The sequence below is a fragment of the Aristolochia californica genome, unplaced genomic scaffold, assembly GCF_029961685.1.
Source record: "Aristolochia californica isolate CCGP_79_NKW_82.1479 unplaced genomic scaffold, dmAriCali1.0.hap1 SCAF_10, whole genome shotgun sequence".
Taxonomy (NCBI): Eukaryota; Viridiplantae; Streptophyta; class Magnoliopsida; order Piperales; family Aristolochiaceae; genus Aristolochia; species Aristolochia californica.
The window spans coordinates 3447340-3463513 of NW_027181771.1; the positions used below are offsets into that span (position 1 = coordinate 3447340).

Below are 16174 nucleotides of genomic sequence, written 5' to 3' on the forward strand. Positions count from 1 at the left end.
TGTTGTCCGATCAGTTTGGCATTTTAGCACCAAATTTCGTCTCGTCTCTGTCCATGGATTTTTTGGAAAAGGATTTTTAGTCGGAATTGAGCTCTTATCCATGGCAGGCAGGGGAAAAATAAATACTTTTCCAAGAAACTCCCTGAGAAGATACAAAGTAACATGGCGTGCCGGCTTTGTCTGAGAGTCCCTTAGTCCCTTTCATCTCTCTCCGTAACCTTCTTATTTAATGTTTAAAACGATGTCAATTGTCATAGTTCCTGACTCTAACAGGGAAAGAAGAAAGCTTCCCCCTCTCCGTTTTTGCAGTCTTGCTCTCTCATGGCGCCTCCTCTGTCGCCGACGTCTCGGTGGGACTCGTCACTGACAAGGCTCAATGACTATGTCGCCGGCACCCGAGTAGGTAAATATTTCAAACTCTCTGCTCGGAACACCACCTTCACTACCGAGATCCGTGCGGGAACCACAACCTTTCTCACCATGGCCTACATCCTCGCCGTCAATGCTTCTATTCTTGCCGACTCCGGTGCCACCTGCTCCACTTCGGACTGCACTTCATTCTGCTCCCTCTCGAACATGTCACTCTCAGCTTGTCCCTCTGACGCCGTTCTGCGGCCGGATCCACTCACCTGCACTTTCCCGCCGGTCAACCCCGGTTATGCGGCTTGTCTCGAGAGGGCTCGCAAAGACCTCATTGTTGCCACCGCTGCATCGTCCATCATCGGCTCCCTCATCATGGGCTTGTTTGCTAACCTTCCTCTCGCGCTTGCTCCTGGTATGGGCGCAAATGCGTATTTTGCCTACACCGTCGTCGGTTTCCATGGCAGCGGCTCCCTTTCGTACCGCACTGCTTTAGCGGCCGTCTTCCTCGAAGGGCTCATCTTTCTATTTATTTCCGTCATCGGGTTCCGATCCCAGCTTGCGAAACTCGTTCCCCGACCCGTTCGGGTCGCTTCTTCGGCCGGAATTGGCCTCTTCCTGGCTTTCATAGGTCTGCAGAACAACCAGGGTATCGGCCTCGTCGGATATAGCCCTTCGACACTGCTCACGCTAGCGGCGTGCCCTCGTTCCTCGCGGGCTATGCTCGCACCCGTCTTCTCTAACGGCACCGTGATTCCGGGCGGATCACTTTCCGGTGACATCCTCTGCCTGAACCACCGCATGGAGAGCCCCACCTTTTGGCTCGCCGTAGTGGGCTTCGTCATAATCGGCTACTGCCTCATCAAAAACATCAAGGGGGGAATGATCTACGGTATCGTATTCGTAACCGTAATCTCCTGGTTCCGCAACACGAGCGTGACGGCATTCCCAGACACGGAAACGGGCAACTCCTCGTACCGGTATTTTAAGAAGGTGGTAGACGTGCATAAGATAGAATCGACAGCGGGGGCGTTGAGCTTCGCCGGAATCGGCAAAGGCTACTTCTGGGAAGCTCTGGTCACGTTCCTATACGTGGACATTCTGGACACGACGGGAACGCTGTACACAATGGCTAGCTTCGCCGGATTCACTAACGAGTCAGGCGATTTCGAGGGGCAGTACTTCGCGTTCATGAGCGACGCGGCGGCCATCGTGGTGGGTTCACTGCTAGGAACGTCGCCGGTGACGGCGTTCATAGAGTCGTCGACGGGGATTCGTGAGGGAGGACGGACGGGGCTAACGGCTTTGACGGCGGCGGGTTATTTCTTCCTGGCCCTCTTCTTCACGCCGTTGCTGGCGTCGATTCCCCCGTGGGCGGTGGGTCCGCCGCTAATCCTGGTTGGCGTGATGATGATGAGGTGTGTGGCCGAGATCGACTGGAACGACATGCGGCAAGCCATCCCCGGATTCGTGACCATGCTTCTGATGCCGTTGACTTACTCGATAGCGTACGGACTAATCGGTGGGATCGGTACATTCGTTGTCTTGAATTTGTGGGATTGGGGAGCGGCGGCCTTCTTCCGGTTGGGAGGCGTTAAATGTCCATCGGCGGTGACCACAAATGGAGACGGCAAGGACGACGAGCCAGGCAGAAGTCTACCATCTCGTCCTCTCCCTCTCTCACACGCATAAACTCAGTATAGAATACACGTAGTTTTTGGGTTATATTCTTTGCCCTTGGCAAATAGGTGACGGGGTTTATTACTTAAAAATTATAATTTCTTACTTGAGCTCCAATGAGAGTATAGATTTGGAGATCTTCACAGAAAAGGTATGTAAAAAATCCGATATTTATGAAAATGTACTGCGAATAATGCATCAACTGTAATATTATCTGATTCAAAACACTCTTTTCCATTTTTGGCAGTCTTCTCTTCTCCCTTCTTCCCTTTTCTCCTTAGACATATTCTCCCAAGACCTTCTTATTAACGGAATATCATCCAAGTGTTTAAAAGTGAGACACCCACTTATTAGATGATACCATGAGATGCATCCTCATCCACCCATCAGCCTTCCTCTTTGAAGATTGATGAGACAAAACTAATGAAATTTTTTCAAGATTAATTGTTTAATTTCTATATGCTTAACTGATTCCTTTGAGTCATAATTCAGGTTAGTGGAAGTGGGTATGCTCCAATAATTCTTGTTTTTTTCTAGATAACATGAGATAGTTGGGGAGGGCTAGCTAGTTTGAGTTCCATGCTCTTTCTTCCCACACCATAAAAGTCGATTTTTTTACTCTTATTGTGGGTTGATGCATCAAGTTGAGATGGTTGCCTTGTTGGAATGACTTGTCTTTAATATGCATATTGCGCCTTTGCTAACAGACCGGGCTTTTGGCGTAATGGTTAGTAACATGGTATCAGAGCAGGTGGTCTTGAGTTCAAGTCCCGCTCCCCCCGTTTGTTTCGTCCCCGCATAGGTGGGACTTTGTCTTTGGCCGTCCCTGTATAGGTGGGATTGTGCATTTGCAATTGTACATGGGTGTTCCCCGTGTGGGGGAGTGTTGGAATGACTTGTCTTTAATATGCTTGTTGCGCCTTCGCTAACAGACCGGTCTTTTGGCGCAATGGTTATTAACATGTATATTGGAAAAAAAAAAAAAGATATTACAATGTAAAAACTTTATTTTATCTATATTACAATTCTTTGATTTTTTTTTTCGAGATGTTGAGCCTTATATCCACTACACGCTCTCCTCTACCTATTTAATTCTTGAAAAAAATTTGAATCGGTCCTTCAAAATCAAGCCTAGAAACCCCATTTTTGTTGGCCTCCTCCATTAAGAATGATACTCGTCTTCTACAAATATATTCTTAAATATAAATCAGATTGACATGAAATTTTATTTTTCTGAAACTAGAATTAAATAACTTTCATCTAAGTCTAATTTCTCTTCATAAAATATATTTTTTTAGATAAATAATCTGATAGATTTCGGACTCCATAATCTGGCCGAACTGAGTATTCTTTTTCCTTTAGCCAGCATGACCATTGACTCTTCCAAGATCGATATCTCCATATAAAAAACTCAGATTGAGAATTGGTTGAATAAGTAAAAAAAAAGACTTACAAATATTTCTTTTGATAGCTGACTCTCCATATAAAGTCTCATTCTTGATGGCATAAATTGTCTCGAAAGTTGAAGTTTTCTGCTAGTGCAAGAAACTTTTCTGCTACTTGTCCTTTGTTGCTTCAGATGTCTATTTCTCTTTCTAAAAAAATCTGATCTCAACTATTCTTTACGAATTGGAAACTATACACAAATATATTTACGACGTTATATAATTTTCTATATTAAAAACATGGTAAGAGAGTTAAAAATCTAATGAAAAGCATAAATTGGGATAGAAGACTAAAGGAAAAACAAGAAACTCCACTTATTTCTTCTTTTTTTCAACCCACAAAGATAATGTGATCCTTTTTTTTTTTTTACCAATCATCTCTATTAGTTTGGTTTTTTATTTTACCTTTTTTCTTTTTTTCATGTCCCAATATTTGTTATTTTCTTAGCATTCACATCTCCATACTGTACTTTTCATATTGAAATATATATTGAAGGAAAGAACTTTGATTCTACTTTCCAACTCAAAAATAATTTGGGCAATCAAAGTTTCCTACAAAGAGAAATCGATATTTGAAGCAACAAAGGTCAGACTTCAAGAGAAATTCGAGTAGTTGTAGAAAACTTCAACTTTCAAGGTATTTTATTACATCAAGAATGAGACTTTATATGGAGAATTATATGTAAAAAGATATATCTATAAGTCTATTTTCTTACCTATTAGACCAATTTTCAATCTGATTTTTCTAGAGGAAGATCAATATCGGAAGAGTCGATGGTCATGCTGGCCAAAAAAGATAAGAGTACTCAGTTTGGCCAGATTATAGAGTCCAAAATCTATCAGAGTATTTATCTCAAAAGAAGTATATTTTATAAATAAATATTCTACTTGGATGAAAGGTATCAAAGTCTAGTTTCAGAAGGAGAAAATTTTGTGTCAATATGATCTATATTTAAGGAGATATTTACAGTGGAGTCGGAAAGGTTCAAGCTACAAAATGAAGGAAATCAAGAGTTCATAAAAGATTCAAGAAATAAGTTTTTTCAACAAATTAAGTATTAATTTAAATCTATTTGAGTCTATTTTCTTGAAAAATAAGTCATTTGTGATTATGAGCTGTATTTTTGGACATATCAATATGAGAAGTACCAAATGTCTGTTTTGCCAAAAATCTCTTTTTTCTCTTATTTTCTCTCATAATATTTCTACATGCTTTGATGCGAATTGAGTTTCATTTTCTTCTAAAATCTGAGTTTTACAGCCAAATTTCATTTCGAATCATAGATTTTTTGTCAGATTTAATCACTCCACGATGTGCTCATTCAAGGTATGTAATATCTTGCTTCAAAGTTGTTTTCAATTTTTACGTTTTTGTTATTTGCTTGTGTATTTTTTGCATAGTTAACTCCGAAAAATTGTGGTCACCCCAAAAACTTATACTTGGTCAAATTTATTAAGTTCTATCATTATATTATCCTCATGTTTTTTTTTTTTTAGAAAAGGTCACTTTGGAAGTATGAGTGTTACATAGTCGCCTCCTTCCGGTTAAAGTTGTTTTCCTCTAGTATTTTTTTAGTGTATCTTCTTGTGTTTTCAATATTTTAGATCAATGCCTAGACCCACTACCTAAAATGTATAGGAGTGTGACCAACATCCAACTTTAGTCAAGTTTTTTGTTCTTCTCCCAAGAGGTGATTTGTGTTTGTGTTACCCTTAAAAAGTGAGTAGTCTCTTTGTTGTGCCCTAAAGTTTGGTCATTTTTATGCCTTTAAAATTGAGTGGAGTGTGTTTCGGATTATGTCCGTTTTGGCTGGTGTATGGAGCTTTGTCATACTGTTAGGAGTGATTTTCTTCTCCCATATTATGTTTTGTCCAAGTGAGGTTTCTATGTCATTTTTTTCCCTCGCTTGAGCGGGAGAACTAGAAAAAAAGTACAAGAAATAGGTATTTTATTCTACAAGTTGTGGTAATTTTTATGTGACAAAAATATTCAAGAAAGGGGAAGCACAAAAGATGAAGTTTTTGTATCCATGAAAAAAAAAATTAGGAAAAGAAAATTAAAGACCAAAAATCTTTTTCATTGCAAGCTGAAGTTATAAACTCTAGCTTGAGGGTGAATGTTGAAGAGCAGGTATGGAAGAGTATTAGATGACTTTAACTGTAAGAAGTCTCACAAAGCCAAAATTAATGTGGTGGAGTCTAAGAAAGTCTCGTGGAGGGAGGTCTCACAGAAAAGTCTCAGTTAAAGGTGTTTTAGTTATGTTAGTCTTCTATTTATGTTAAGTTGTTTAATTGTTCTAGGACTCATCTTTTAGTATTTAACTTTTTGGCTGAAACTGAGATAAGGGTAGTTTAATTGTTATTGGATTCTATTTATTTCCTCTATTTTAAATATAGACTCATTGTACTCAAATTACATCAAGTCAATGAAGTTTTTTTTCCAGAAATTCAACAATTTAGAAGGCTATATTTTTTTTGTGGAGGTTATATGATGGGTTGGATAATAGTAGTCAAATAGCTGAATTCTAATTAAAAATAAATTTTGAATAGTATGTTTTGGGTTTTTGGAAAGTAAGCTACTAGAATTCAAAGTGTTTGGCTTCTAAATATAAATTTGTATCCATGAGTATACTATTTGTTGAAACCCAGTGGATCTTGTGTGATTTAGGATCCCATGATAAAATCCTTGACCAAGAGGGTGAGAGAGGATCATAAGAGAGAGAAGAATAAAAGGAGAGGAAGAAGGAAGAGAGGAGAAAGGTGAGAGAGGGCGGTTAAGGAAAAGGAGAGAGAGATTTTGAGAGAAAAGTCTAAGGATGGATTTGAGAGAGAATAAGGGAGACTTAATGATCTACCCCATACCTTGAGTCTCTATTTATAGTTGAGGAAGAAAGTTTAAAATTACTACAATGCCCTTAGGGCTACAAGCTCTCAAAAAGAAAAAAACATAAGTAGACAAACATCATTTTCTTTATTTACACCCTTGTGCCATCCTTATGAGAAGACCATTAAATTACAACTTTTGCCATCTCCTTGACGTGGGGAAGGTATTTACCTTAATGCTCCTTTGAGATGTCTTCCAACACTCCCCCTCAAGTTGGGGGAGAGAAAACATCATAGATGTATAGTTTGTTGCATATAGTGATCTGTATATTGGATGTGAGTTGATTTGTGAGAATATTTGTCGCTTGCCCTTGAAATGAAAAGTGTTTGAGAGATGTAATGCTAGCTTGAAAATTTTCTCATATGAAATGGCAATCTACCTCAATATGTTGTGTTTTCTTATGGAAGACTGAATTTGACGTAATGTGGATGGTTGCCTAGTTATCACAATAGAGTTCCATAAGAGTCTTTTTGTGGTACCCTAATTTAGTATAAAGAGATTTGATCCATGGAAGTTGACTGATTGCATAGGCCATAGCCTTGTATTCTGCTTCAACACTGGAGGTAGCAACCACTTTCTGCTTTTTACTCCTCCATGTAGCCAAGTTCCCTCCAAATAAGGTGCAATACCTAGAAATGGAATTCTTGTCATCAGGTGATCCAACCCAATTTGCATCTACAAATCCTTCAATGTTGAAGTGACCATGATATTTATATAGAAGTCCCCTACTAGGAACTCCTTTTAAATGTCGAAGAATTCTCTCTAGAGCTTGTTAATAAATAACTTGTAGTTTATGCATGTACTGACTAATCACACTTATGACATATGCTAAATCTGGTATGACCACTGTAAGATAAATGAGTTTCCCAACAAGTCTCTAATATTTTCCTACATCCACATCTTTGCTAGAGCTTACACACAACTTGGTGTTAGCATCCATAGGAGTATTTGTCGATCGTCATCCCATCATTGTGTGTTTTCTAGTAGATCAAGAACATACTTCCTTTGAGATAAGATAATCCCATGTTTTGACTGGAAGACCTCAATACCCAAAAAATATTGAAGAAATCCAAGCTCTTTTGTTTTGAATTCCTTGTATATATTTTCTTTGACTTCTTGTATTCCTTCCACATCACTGCCAGTTAAGACAATAAAATCTACATACACTGTAAGTAATACACTTCCCTTCAAGATGTTCTTGACAAATACGGAACGATCAACAGTGCATCTATAGAAGCCAAACCACAACATTGTTTGGCTAAATTTGTCAAACCAAGCTCGAGGAGATTGTTTTAAGCCATATAATAATCTCTTCAATTTGCATATCAACTCCTCCCCAACCACAGAACCATGTGGTTGACGTATATAGATCTCCTCCTTAATATCACCATTTAAAAAGGGAATTTTTCGCATCGAGTCGATATACCGGCCAAGAAGGTTTTGTAGCAAGTGATAATAGGATTCGTACCGAATTTATGTTGGCCACTGAGGGAAACGTTTCCTCATAATCAACTCCATAGCACTGAGTGTGACCCTTGGGGACGAGACGGGCTTTAAGATGAGCTACAGAACAATCGAGATTTTGCTTGATGGTAAAACCCCATTTACAGCCCATGGGTTTCTTCTCGTAAGGAACTAGAACCAAGGTCCATGTTCGATTCTCATATAAAACATTCATTTCCTCTTCCATTGCTGTCTTCCATCTTGATGTCTCAAAGCCTCGTGATATGACTATGAGATAGAGATAGAGGAGATGGATGCAAGAATTTGACAGAAGATGATCGATGGTAAGAAACAAAATTCGATAGAGGATGAGAAGTGGAGGGCCTAGTGCAAGTCCTATGTTCCTTGCGTAGAGCTATGAACCTAGTATCAAACTGTGGACTAAATATGATAGGTGAAGATGGGCTTACCTCGAAGGGATCTGTAAGCTCCACAAGTGTGGGATCGGCCATCGCTTCAGGAGGGTGAGGAGATTTGCATTAAGTAAGCTGATACAACAATGGGAATTACACTCACTTCTTGATTTGAATACCAAGAGGAAATATCAACTCAATTTATAGTGTAAATTTTGATTTAAAATTATGAAGCTCTTTTTAAAAACTCAAGCTAAAATTCGAAAATATGACCACATGAATATTTAATTCAATTAGAGATTTGAAATGTTAAGCTCAAAATTTTTATGTGTTGAGCCAAATATGATACGAAAATTCAAAGCATCAAGTACAAGTTAAAAGTCAAGCTAAATCAATTAAGATTTAAAAATTCAAGGCTCAAGTATAGCTTTTTGAAAAGATGAGAGGAACTTTGAACCAGAGTTTTGAACTCTCAAAGATGGTTTGAAAGGAAGTAGCTTTTGAATGCTTTTTAGGCTAAAAATTTCCTATGAGACATTATTGGGATGTTGAGAAACACTTAAAAACCACAAGTGCAATTTTGGAACATCGAGAATATAATAAAATATTATAGAAACCTGTTTGGAGCGCCAAAAGGATATCTTTTTCAAAATTTTACATTTCTTAGTCAATTAAGAATCATGAATGCTTAATCTTACTAAGATGTTTTAATTGACTAAGCCTCCATGGCTCTTAATTAATGAAGCAAGTTGAGGAACTCGTTGTTATCTACTTAGTCGAGTATGATAGAAATTGCATTCTGCTAAGTCAATTGAGAGGTCTCTTGAAAGTTGTTTTTGAGTTTTCAAAACAATTCCACACTTTGTAAAATCCTTTGTTATGAGTCCAAAAAGTTTAGGAAACATATTTTGAGTTTCATAAACACTTAAAACTCTCTATGTGATCAGTTTGACATAAAGAGTTTTTGAAAGAGTTTTTTTTTGTGAATTTCTTCTTCCTGCCTTCTTCACAATCTTGTTAGGAGATTAATCACCAACTCATGAATTCTTTCTACACAAGTTCCTTCACAAGGGCTTCAACATGTTTTTGGTTTATTCCCCATTATGGGTTTTCATGGAACAGATTCTAGGTCGAGTTCATCAGGTAGATATTAAAATAATAATTTTAAAATTACAAAAATATTAAATAATTTTTTGTAATGATATATGTATACCATATAAATTGACCTCTAACAATAGTAAAATTTATTTATCTTATTAAATTTATTTATTATTTTTAGAGAGGAACCTTATCCTCACAAAAAAATCGGTTGAGTTGGGTCAAATTCCTTATTTAGCAAATGCGGTCCCATTTTAATTTTTAAAACATTGTCCGACATCCGAGTCGAGAACGAACTCGGGACTCAGATGTGTTAGGGCACAAAGTGGCTTGGGACTAGGGAAAATTGGAAGTGGTCCGACACCAGGGTTATGTAATACAGGACACAGATGAATCCCCAAAGAGAGAGGTATATTATGTTTTTGATATTAGGAGAATGGGTGGGGACAGGGTTAGTCCAATCGGATTTTTCCCGGGGACAGGGATCGGGTTCGGGTTCAGATTTTAGGAAACCCGTCCCCGACCAGACCGGTGCCTACCCTTATTGAGAACAAAACGGCTTTGGCCAACGGAGCCGATTGCGTTGCTAGTGGCATAATTGCCATTTCAGATCTTCATATTATATTTAACGGTATATGCACGGTGTAGGTGCTTGAATTTTCCACTTTTTAAGCCCACGAAAGAAGCCACTCTTTTGGTTGTTGAGGGGCCTTGAGGCAGAGAGCTGATCAAAATGCAAGAAAAGTCTAGGGACGAAGAGTTGAGATTGCGTTTATAAATTTGCACTCACATGATGCGCCCAGTTGTTTGTAGATAACAGATACTACCGGAAGGGGCAAAACCCATGCAAGCACCCTTGTATGCCTTCCATTTCTTTATTCCAACAGTATTGGGCCTCACGGCGAACAGGTGCTTCTTCCTCTCTGTCTCTTTCTCTCTTTCCGCCTTTTAATTCCCTTGTATCCTTAATTTTTTTCTTATTCCCTTATTCTCTGTGTGCAATCCTGTGTCTATTGTGTTCATCTATCGACCTGAAACATTCTCTCTCTTTTTTTCTTTTTGTCATCTTAGACAAACAGATTTCGCTGGTCTGAGTTACCTTTTGGGATTCAATTTCATGTGGGTAGTTCGGGAACTTAATTCAGAGCATTGAATTATGGATGCCCCAGTTTCACAATCAATGTAGGAGCAAAACACCCCCTTGATTTGTTTCTCTTCTCGGAACTGCTTTATTATACTTGTCAGATTAATTGTGTGCGCGATTAAGTGGCAGAAAGAAGTTCAGTTCAATTTAATTGTGGACCATTCTTTTGCTTTGTAGGAGCTCCGAGTCACAACAGGAAAAACTTAGAGTGCTGAGCTCGCCTTTGCTCGTAAGTGCTTTACATTCTCTGCATGTTAATTTTAGCACTCGGGTGTTTGTTTACTTACTCTTAGAGCTATTTTGGATATTTTCTTGCTATTCCCTGGTACTTATCGGCTGGTTGTGTGTTTTATTTTTCACCAGTAGTTCTAACTTGCAGTTTCAAATTTGATCTTGTTTCATTTCAGGTTCCTGCAAAAATTATTTGAGTGTCTATTGAACATGCAAATCCTGGAACTCACTGATTGTTTCGTCTGTTGTCTTATTTTATGGTTAAAAACCTGTGACAAGTACTCATCTCCCAAGACATAAGATCAATCTTGATAAACTAGAAAAAGTAGAATTTGATGTTAGATATCTTAAATTTTCAGCAGGTTCTTGCAATCAGATCTACTGGGCCTGGGTACATTTTTTTTTCATGTGGAGTCCATTGTTGAGTTAATGATAGTTCCCATATGAACATGAGGTTTCATTTGGGTACCATCAATAATGAGATTTTTGCAAAACAGGTGATTTCACTCTTGTAATTTAGATCCCACTCATTACTAAAACAAACTCATTTTCAATGCATTTCAGTTTCAATGGTAATCTTCTTACGATTCATGTTTTGTGGCTGCGAAGGTCTCAGATATCAGTTGTCAGTTTTGAAAATTAAGGGAGAGGAGGGAGGGGGGAGAGCATGTGTTATGTTTGACAAAGAGGCATTTGGTGCTATGTAGTCTGATCATTTTTAACTAGGAAATATCATTCTTGACATATTTCTCTTTAAAGTAGGAAATTTCTTAAAGATGGCATTTCTAATTGTTTGTCGCTACAAATTTTATGCTGATACTCTTTTTGTTGTCTCATACTTTCAACTAAATGTCTTGGAATAGTCAAGATGGAGAATTGCCAATGCAGTGACTATATTTGTCTTTATTAGCAGAATCTAAGGGGAAATTCTGTCTATTCCTTCTCGAGTCAGCCATGTCATGGAGACACAAATACTATAATGTGTGCAGATGATAGTCAGATATCCATGTTTCTTATTGTGTTTGCTATGTTTATGCTATTTTATTCATGTGCAGAGGGAAGGGACCTCTAACATGCAAAGATTTTTTATTGGTCTATGCTGGGTGATGCTCCATCTAATTGTCAGAATTGTGCATCTTGGCATTCGCACAGCTCGTGCTTTAGAAAGTTATCTCATCTATATATTACACTTGGATAAACGCAAAGCTTTACCGTTAAAAAATTTAAGGCACCTTGCATTGGTGCTTGATTGCGAGGAAGCTCTTCATACTAAAAGAATAGTCAAGCTTCTTCAGTGGTTGTCAGCCATTGGTGTGAGCCACATCAGCCTTTACGATATTGAAGGTAAGAGTAATTTTTTATTCTTTAATATGGCCTGCGAGGAAGATATAAATGTTTGCAAGAAGTTATCAGTTTGAGATATCTTCATTTTGGCTAACCACTAGTTTTGAGTTGTGCCTATTTTTGGAGCTCTGCTGAGTATAAGATAGATCATACTAAACTTTGAGTCTGGCATTTGATGTGAGTAATGAAAGGACTGACTTGGTAACTTCATGAATCATCCGAAAGGTCCAACAGAGGGAGCTGTGAAATCAAGAGTCAACCTGGCTTGTCCTTCTCCTTTTGTTTTTCTAGATTATCTTTTGCCAGTGTTTGTGCTTTTTTGAACAAATACTCATGTATTTGTTCTCCTCGATAATCATCTAGTGGACTGGAAACATGGGCCCCTTCAAGTCAGACCATTTTTCATTCTTTTGATTTTTATGGCTCCATTTTTAAATGCATACATGTGGATTATGTGGTCACTTTCTCTTATCATTTGATTACTGCTTTAGGTATGCTGAAGAAAGATAAGGAATTTTTTCTGAAGAAATTGAGGAAATCAAGACTCTGGGAGGTTTGTCCTTTTTTTTAATCCTCTGTACTGTTCCATACTTTTTTCACATATTGATGGACAGAACATGTATCTTTACGGTTCATTTTGTCAAGAGCTCATCATCTTGTTGATACTGTATCCATGTGTAGGAAACTGATGAGATGCACAATGTTCTTGATAAAAAAGAGGTTACGTTGGAGTTTCTTTCTATCTCTGATGGGAAAGAAGCAACTACAAAAGCGGCTAGCTTTCTCTGTTCTAAGTATTTGAAGGACTCGATGTTAACTGGACCTGGGAAGGAGCCAGTCTTTACAGAATCAGACATGGACTGGGCACTGAGAGTTACTGGTATGTTTGTCCAAGATCAGGCTTACCCATCCTTTGACTCTTAGCCCTGTGATCTTGCTGATTTATTAACCTATTTTATGAATTTGCTTTTAATTTATTTAAATCTAGGTTGTCATGGACCGGAACCTGATCTCCTTCTGATATATGGACCAGCCAGATGCCATTTAGGATTTCCTACATGGAGAATACGATACACAGAGATTGTGTAGGAATTTTTTGTTGTTGATAAATAAGTACTTTCTAGTTTAAGAGATTAGGATCACAACAAACCTTTACTGTTCCATAACTCCTTTGAATGGCCACCTTCTTGTTACAGACATATGGGAAGACTGAAGTCCATGCGATATGGTGCTCTACTCAAAGCTATTTACAAATTTGAGAGCGTTCAACAGAACTATGGCAAGTAGTAGGATGAGAAATAAATTGCTATGTGCCTCTATAGCTACTGAAGTTGGGTGAGTGCCAAGAGCATAAATCATCATATACTAGATACATGCCTTCTATAGTTTTGATGCATTTTCATGGTTGTCTTTGTAGTTTCCTTTCTGTCTTTTCTGGCTATGTGTTAGTTTTCATAAAATTTGTATAGAATTTTTAGGCCTTGCCTGCCCCAAAAGAAGGCCTCCATACCTTTTAGAACTCAGAGAGGTTTCCAAGCGTCTCCAAGCTTTATTTTATTGAGTTCCTGCTTTGAGTCATACTTTGTTTGGGATTTGGAAAACCTCCTTTCTTGTAAGTCAGTCATTTTTTAATGCTGAATGTGAGAAAATGTAGTTGAAGGATGGAGTGAACTAATTTTTATAACCCATCTCATAATGGATTTTGTAGACTTAGATTGGTAGGAAAACAAGTTGGAAGGTGTCAGTTGTGGCTTACAAGCGAGAGATAAAATTTAGAAGTACAGAAACAAATAAAGATGTCATTGATACAGTTACTAGGAATCGCTTGAACAATGTGGATGGCACCATCTTTTCAATGGAAACCTAAAAACAATGAAGAACTATATGTTTTGTATGTCTCCTTGATTTGTGTATTTTTGAATTGGAATTTAGTACTATTTACTGATGTGTTCTCCTTGAATAAATTGACATCTTATGCTTGTGCGGACTGCATATTGCAAAATCAGATATGCATATCTTCATTGTGCCATAGCATGGTGTAAGTTTTGCTACCTGTTTGTGAATAGCAACTGAGCTAGTTATTCCGAGGAACCCCATTAGAAGATGGCAAGATTGGAAGCACTAAAGCTGTCAATGATTTCATATCCTGTTAACCTAGGTCATTTTAGCGAATAAATTTATAATCTATGCTAGGGTGTTGTATAATTACCAACATTCAGCTAGGTATGAACTGCTGATGACCCTATGGTTTTAAATGACTTAATTCTTCTTGATGTTTTCTTTGACATTGATGTTTGATTTACAGTCAAGTAGAACATTCACAAAAAAGAAAAAGAAAAAAAGAAGGCCCAAAAGCTTTCTAGATTTGTTGCTTCCACTTAATGTATGATCATGGTCTTTCATGATTAATGACTTTCTAATTTAATATCTCAGTGATTTTGTTGATTCTTCTCTGAAGTACTCTTCTTTATTGGCTTGGTAATAATGTATCTAGCAATCTTCCATCTGGAGGTGATTTATGGTACTCTCTTATAAGTAATGCTTCTGGAGTTTTATTTTGTGTCCAAGGTATCTTAAGAAGTCCTTCAGATTGTTTTGCACTGATATCTCCAAAATGTACCTTCTCAAAAAAGTAGAAGGAGAAGGAAAAATGATTTAAACATGGGAGCTGTTCCTCTGCTCTTATTAAAATATAGAAATGGTAGTTGTTCCCTCTACTAAAGCTTTTTGTAAACTATTTGATTTGTCACAGATCTTGGAGTTGGAATTGGCTGGCGATGTTTAGGGGGAATTAGTAGACAAAGACTTGTTCATGAATATGTGAAGGAGACGGATTATGCTCCAAATGCAACATTTCTTGATCAAACATGCTTTTGGTCAAGTTTATATTTTCATTTTGGAAAAGATAGTATTCAAAGTAGAGAGCGAATAACTGAATTTATGCTACCTTTCTGCCTTTCTTGCTGTTAGCTGGAGTTATGTCAGCAATGAAGTTGAAATGAAGTTCACTCGTATTACGTAGTTCATTCAATTAAGCAGTTAGTGGTGCACCAGCAGTAGCATCATCTGAAAAACGTAGGTATGGTTAAAATTGTGGAATCATGATTCAGTCCAAATTTACTAATCTATGTACTAATAATAGAGTTAATCTTTTTCATATGATTTGAGGGGACTGGCCTGATGCTACGAGGAACCATTGAGCCCTCTTTAAACCTATCAATTAGTTGATCGATCTAACTCGGATATCATACCCAAGTTGGGCACAATTGGACCATAACATGCCTATGAGCATGGTTAGAAATATCGGAATGTATCGGCTTATACAAAATATCATATTTGTTTCCTTAAATGTAGAAACACAAACTGTGGGTAGTCTCCATTTGCAAGGAATCACCCAAAGTATCCTACATAAATATTTATTTATTTATTTATTTTATTGACATATATTTTTTATTTACTTTGAAATTTTAAAATTATTTATCATAGTTTAATTACATTAAGTAAAAATTATTCGGAATGGAATTTTAAAATTTATCAAAATTTAAATTGTTGTTGTATAATTCCAAGAATTTTATATTTATAATTAAAATTTATTAAATTATATAATTTATCAATCTTAAACAATTTTAAAATCAAATTTATGTTATCACATTTAAAAACAAATTTGTAATATCAGTAGTCCACGCTTGATCCAATATGAAAAGTCATTTGGTATAAAACATACAAAACAACTATTTCAACTGTACAATCATGATCGAACGACTGAGATAGTTGTTGATCGGTCGGTTGAGATAGTCGTTTGATCATGATTGGACAATTGAGATAGTTTTTTATATATTTTACACCAAATAATTTTTCGTATTGGATGAGCCCTGAATCATACGATCATGATCGAACGACTGAGATAGTTGTTGATTGGTCGGTTGAGATAGTCATTGATCATGATTAGACAACTGAAATAGTTTTTTATATATTTTATACTAAATAAATTTTCGTATTGGATCAGCTTTGAACCGTTCAATCATGATCGAACGGCTGAGATAGTTGTTGATCGATCGGTTGAGATAATCGTTGATTATGATTAGACAACTGTGATAGTTTTTTATATATTTTACACTAAACAAGTTTTCGT

The 16174-nt window shown here is 37.2% G+C and overlaps 2 protein-coding genes across 2 annotated transcripts; both read left to right on the forward strand.

Moving 5' to 3' along the window:
• Positions 1-321: 321 nt before the first annotated feature.
• Positions 322-7070, forward strand: LOC137939942 (adenine/guanine permease AZG1-like). The gene is made up of 13 exons (XM_068784886.1): positions 322-2014; positions 2109-2191; positions 2288-2374; positions 2533-2546; positions 2787-2868; positions 3563-3621; positions 4747-4812; positions 5787-5832; positions 6036-6056; positions 6154-6245; positions 6490-6532; positions 6777-6800; positions 6900-7070. The coding sequence occupies exons 1-13, from the start codon at positions 322-324 to the stop codon at positions 7068-7070; spliced, it is 2481 nt and encodes an 826-aa protein (XP_068640987.1).
• Positions 7071-10004: 2934 nt separating this feature from the next.
• Positions 10005-15054, forward strand: LOC137942377 (uncharacterized). The gene is made up of 9 exons (XM_068788001.1): positions 10005-10232; positions 10395-10505; positions 10645-10696; positions 11754-12042; positions 12534-12595; positions 12724-12922; positions 13031-13127; positions 13239-13377; positions 14795-15054. Exons 2-8 carry the CDS (start codon positions 10480-10482, stop codon positions 13327-13329), a joined length of 816 nt encoding a protein of 271 aa, XP_068644102.1. The 5' UTR covers positions 10005-10232; positions 10395-10479; the 3' UTR covers positions 13330-13377; positions 14795-15054.
• Positions 15055-16174: the final 1120 nt, after the last annotated feature.

Coding starts and splice junctions, on each gene's coding strand:
- LOC137939942 (XM_068784886.1), top strand. CDS start 322: ATGGCGCCTCCTCTGTCGCCGACGTCTCGGTGGGACTCGTCACTGACA. Junction 5,833..6,035: donor TGGCTGAAACTGAGATAAGG/GTAGTTTAATTG, acceptor AATTTTGAATAG/TATGTTTTGGGTTTTTGGAA. Junction 6,801..6,899: donor AATTTGACGTAATGTGGATG/GTTGCCTAGTTA, acceptor CTGATTGCATAG/GCCATAGCCTTGTATTCTGC.
- LOC137942377 (XM_068788001.1), top strand. CDS start 10,480: ATGGATGCCCCAGTTTCACAATCAAT. Junction 10,506..10,644: donor GCCCCAGTTTCACAATCAAT/GTAGGAGCAAAA, acceptor TTTGCTTTGTAG/GAGCTCCGAGTCACAACAGG. Junction 12,043..12,533: donor CAGCCTTTACGATATTGAAG/GTAAGAGTAATT, acceptor TTACTGCTTTAG/GTATGCTGAAGAAAGATAAG.